This window comes from Sphaeroforma arctica (assembly GCF_001186125.1).
Source record: "Sphaeroforma arctica JP610 unplaced genomic scaffold supercont1.3138, whole genome shotgun sequence".
NCBI lineage: Eukaryota > Ichthyosporea > Ichthyophonida > Sphaeroforma > Sphaeroforma arctica.
Window position 1 is genome coordinate 2,203 of NW_014037420.1, and position 1,802 is coordinate 4,004.

At 38.2% G+C, this 1,802-nt stretch overlaps 1 protein-coding gene across 1 annotated transcript; it reads left to right on the plus strand.

Moving 5' to 3' along the window:
- Positions 1-279: 279 nt before the first annotated feature.
- On the plus strand, positions 280-1,609 carry SARC_13320 (hypothetical protein). Its single transcript, XM_014292550.1, has 3 exons — positions 280-322; positions 965-1,130; positions 1,427-1,609. Exons 1-3 carry the CDS (start codon positions 284-286, stop codon positions 1,555-1,557), a joined length of 336 nt encoding a protein of 111 aa, XP_014148025.1. The 5' UTR covers positions 280-283; the 3' UTR covers positions 1,558-1,609.
- The last annotated feature ends 193 nt before the right edge of the window (positions 1,610-1,802 follow it).

Sequence of the window (1,802 nt, forward strand, 5' to 3'; positions counted from 1 at the left end):
GTGTGTGTGTGTGTGTGTGTGTGTGTGTGTGTGTTGTCGTGTGTGTGTGTGTGTGTGTATGTTTGTATGTATGTATGTATGTAGGTATGTATGTATATATATATATATATATTATACACATATTATCCATATATTATACACATATTATATATGTATATATCTATATATATATATTATATACACATTATCCATATATCATACACTTATATTATATATATAATTTAAACCCATCCATTAACTGTATCGTTTATATCACTGAATATCTGTACCATTCATATAGGAAATGCTGAACAGTCTATTGCGGTTTGGCAAGGATTTACAGGTGTGTTGTGTACTTTGAGACTGGGACATCCTAATGCAAGACAGAGTTGCTGTTTATTTTACAACTACGTTAAAGAATGATAAGATAACGTTAGATCGATTGGCTGTCTAATTCATAGCTACCGTATGTCATACCTTCAACATTGTTCGTGTGCTTGTGCCAGAATCCGAATACAGTCCGGTCAAGCCTCACTATCGCTCACACAGGCCGGCTTATTTGTAGCGAGTATCTAGACTATTCTTAATTCGCTTAGCAACCACTGGCGCAATACTAAGTGTGGGGAGGGGGGGGGGGTCTCCTGTTGATTATCTCCACTGCACGTTGCCATCGTGTACGGATTCCTTGGCGTTAAAACGCATTGGCAGTATGTGCGAGGCGGTCCCATTGGGAAACTGTACTAAGCAACCGCCTACTGTACACCCCTTTCACACACTCTTGACTTGGACTGTGTTGGACCTTTGTTTAAGACGGTTGGGATGTTGCATGGATTCCTCATAGTCTGTTTGCAGAGATAGGCTGAAACACCCGTATTGATGATTCGCGTACTGTAGTTCGAACGAGGCTGGATTGCTGTATTAAAACGAGGTGATATTTAGCACGAGATTTCAATATTCAAATTTGTCCATCATGTTCTATTTTTAGAAAGAGGCGGATACAACAGAGGAACTGGGTGACCAAGAGCGGAAGAAGATGTCCAATGCGTTCAGTTTACTGGCGTACAGAGACCCCGAGAATAGCTGTTTAGCGTACATACTTGCCAAAGAGGAGAGAGAGAAGCTGGCCGAGGAGCTCAATACGTGCATATTGAGTATGTACTACATATATATATGTGTGTGTGTGTATGTGTGTGTGTGTGTGTGTGTGTGTGTGTGTGTGTGTGTGTTATATATATATATGTATATATACTTATATATATATATATATATAAACGTATATGTGTATATATATATGTATATATATATGTATATGTATATGTATATATAATCTCCTACCGATTCAACTGTATACTTCCATTTCCCTTGGTGTATTTGAGCATATTTTTCCTCAATCATAAACTGCCTTGTATATGTCTAATACCTAACTTACCTTTTCAATCAACTACAGAGTGTCTGAACATACCGCGTGTGAACCCCATTGAAATGCTCCTGAAACAAGTACAAGTGTGCCTGGATGCAGCGCTCGAGCGCGACATCGCTAGTGCTGCGCTTGTGAATGTCAAGGACTGTCTAAAGTGAGACTAGGGTTATTCGACTCTTATTCCGTGAACAAAAGAATAATAAAGTTGCCTTTGAAGTTGATCAGTTGATATAGTATACATGATTCTGTTGTGAATTTAGCATCCCCATATTCACATCTAGAATGCTTCCTCGATACACGATTTGTTATTGGAAAGGCGCGTGTCTGTGCGTTGATATGCCTTGCTCATTTCTCATAAATATAAACATATATATATATATGTATATATGTATGTATGTATATG